This window comes from Chaetura pelagica, unplaced genomic scaffold (genome assembly GCF_000747805.2).
Source record: "Chaetura pelagica isolate M959 unplaced genomic scaffold, ChaPel_1.0 scaffold134, whole genome shotgun sequence".
Taxonomy (NCBI): Eukaryota; Metazoa; Chordata; class Aves; order Apodiformes; family Apodidae; genus Chaetura; species Chaetura pelagica.
In genome coordinates, this window is record NW_009953105.1 from 234,029 (window position 1) to 236,169 (window position 2,141).

At 40.2% G+C, this 2,141-nt stretch overlaps 1 protein-coding gene across 1 annotated transcript in view; it reads right to left on the minus strand.

Annotated features, from left to right (window-relative positions):
- Positions 1–322: 322 nt before the first annotated feature.
- The window catches only part of LDLRAD3 (low density lipoprotein receptor class A domain containing 3), a 56,351-nt gene continuing 54,532 nt past the window's right edge, over positions 323–2,141 (minus strand). Inside the window, exons 5-6 of the mRNA XM_009997281.1 lie at positions 1,498–1,843; positions 323–560 (exon numbers count right to left, since the gene is read on the minus strand). Of these exons, the coding sequence (XP_009995583.1) occupies positions 323–560; positions 1,498–1,843 (584 nt within the window). The remainder of the gene's footprint in view (positions 561–1,497; positions 1,844–2,141) is intronic.

Consider the following 2,141-nt stretch of genomic DNA (forward strand, 5'->3'; position numbering starts at 1 on the left):
CATATACAGTAAAAAGTCCAAGAAATACATCACATGAGTTTTTTGTCACACCACTGATGTTCAGACTCCTACTAGTCTGAACCATAACTTGCTCACAGAAATATTATGGAGAGCTGAAGTGATTCTAGGTTTAGCTCTCACAGTTCTGTCTTTGGTGATCCCAAAATGCTGAATTTAACTTAGTGTGGTTTCAAATCAAGTCATCATTCAGGCATATGTTCCCCTGCCATCTATTAGGCACAGCAGATTAACTCATACAGACTTGAAATCAAGTAAATGCCTTCCTGCCCATCCGCAATACTGAAGCAGTTACATTTATCTTTCACAAATGTGGTTGAGAATCACTTTGATCTGCTGTCCTCTCAAGAAGAGTTCTGTGGCCATCCATGCCGTCATAGACGTCTCTTGTACAAGTGCTGGCTGTGCACAAAGGGCTTCCTGCCACAGGGGTTTCTGTAGTCACCAGGCTTCTTGTTTGAGATTGGTAAGGGGGAAGGTCTGGCTGACTAAGGGATTCAGAAAAATAAGGTGGTGGAGGAAGGTCAAACCAAGGTGGTCTGCTGTAAGATACACAACATAGTAAGAGGTTACTGAAAACAGTGATACAGAAGAAAGTACATTGTTTCCCAATTATGAAAAAGAACAGAGTACTGCATAGCATTTCCATGATGATATGTACCAGGAGATTTCAACTAGACCTACAAGAGTAAGAATTTTTCCTGTGTAACATTTAAACAAACTGAAAAAGTGATTTAAAAGGAATAAACTAGTGGATTTACATCTACACATAATGATGAGAACACAGGAAAGCTCTGAGGAAATCTCCATTGATTAATGGTTTATGGCCTACAAATAAATAGCAAACTGAATTCTCCACATTACACAAATCTTTTGCTGTTTTGATATCACATGCAAAGAAACTGGTAAGTAGGCACAGATGAGTACTGAATTCAGGAAAACTGTTTATGTTTCTGATAGTAGGCTTCTGATATATAGGTTGGAACTAGATGATATTGTAGGTCCGTTCCAACCCAAATGATTCTATGATTCTACTTATCACATATGACCAGGGTAATTTCTTTTTAAATAGTATGACCTAAAACGTAGCTGTTTTTTGGAAAAACTTCAAATTGAATTTTAATGTTTTGATTCCAGACTGACACAGGACATCACTATGAGACAAGTGACACATTTCTTCACATTCTCCTGCCATCCTCAAAATCTCTACTACTAACAACACATGCTAAAATAGCACTATTTAGGATTGCCTTAAATCCCTTTAATACCAGTAACTGTAAGGGGATCTGAGGATACTGAATTTTTCATATGCAGGAGAAGCTCATATTTGCCTGAATTTTGTTTGTGACAGAATAGCAATGCTGTACAGTTCTATCAAAAGCAGTAACAAGGACAAACGAAGAGCAGAAGCACAGATTATCAGATCTGCAACGAGTAATCTGAAACATTAGTGAGCACAGAATTAGCTCCTGTACATACCTTTGGTCGAGCACAGCCTCTGAATAAGATGGTGGAGACTCCAAGTCCACTGGCCTGTCATAGGCCTGGTTTGACATATATTGGATCCCATTATTGACGTTATAGGTGATGCTACAGTGGTGCGGGTGGTCAAGGACCACCAGCCGGGACAGCAGGACCGGGTGCTGCAGTCGATGCACTGGCAGGGTCATGAGATTGTTGCGTTTTCGCTGGTGATGCAGGACTAAGGCAAGAAAGGCCACCACGAGTACGAAAATGACAGAGCTACCAATTACAGCATAGGTAATACTAGGGTAGTAAAGCAGCTGATTTTCTGAGGTCACGTAATCTTGGCCGCTGCCTGCCTCTGCAAGACAAAAGGAAAAGGAAGGCTGAGATTTGCTTCAATATAAAACCACTTGTAACCTATACTGGGTTTTCTGCTAACACACTGTGTGACTAAAGCAAGTTCTCCTTTTTTCTTTGGATTGTGGAAAATTAGCTTATTAAAAGCATATAGAATCATAGAATCCTAGGGGTTGGAAGGGACCTCAAAAGATCATCTAGTCCAAACACATTTTCAAGCATCACAGAAAATAACTTATGCATCACAGATTGACTGACTATCACTCAGTCCATCCTCACCCACTCTAAGTGCCAGCAGA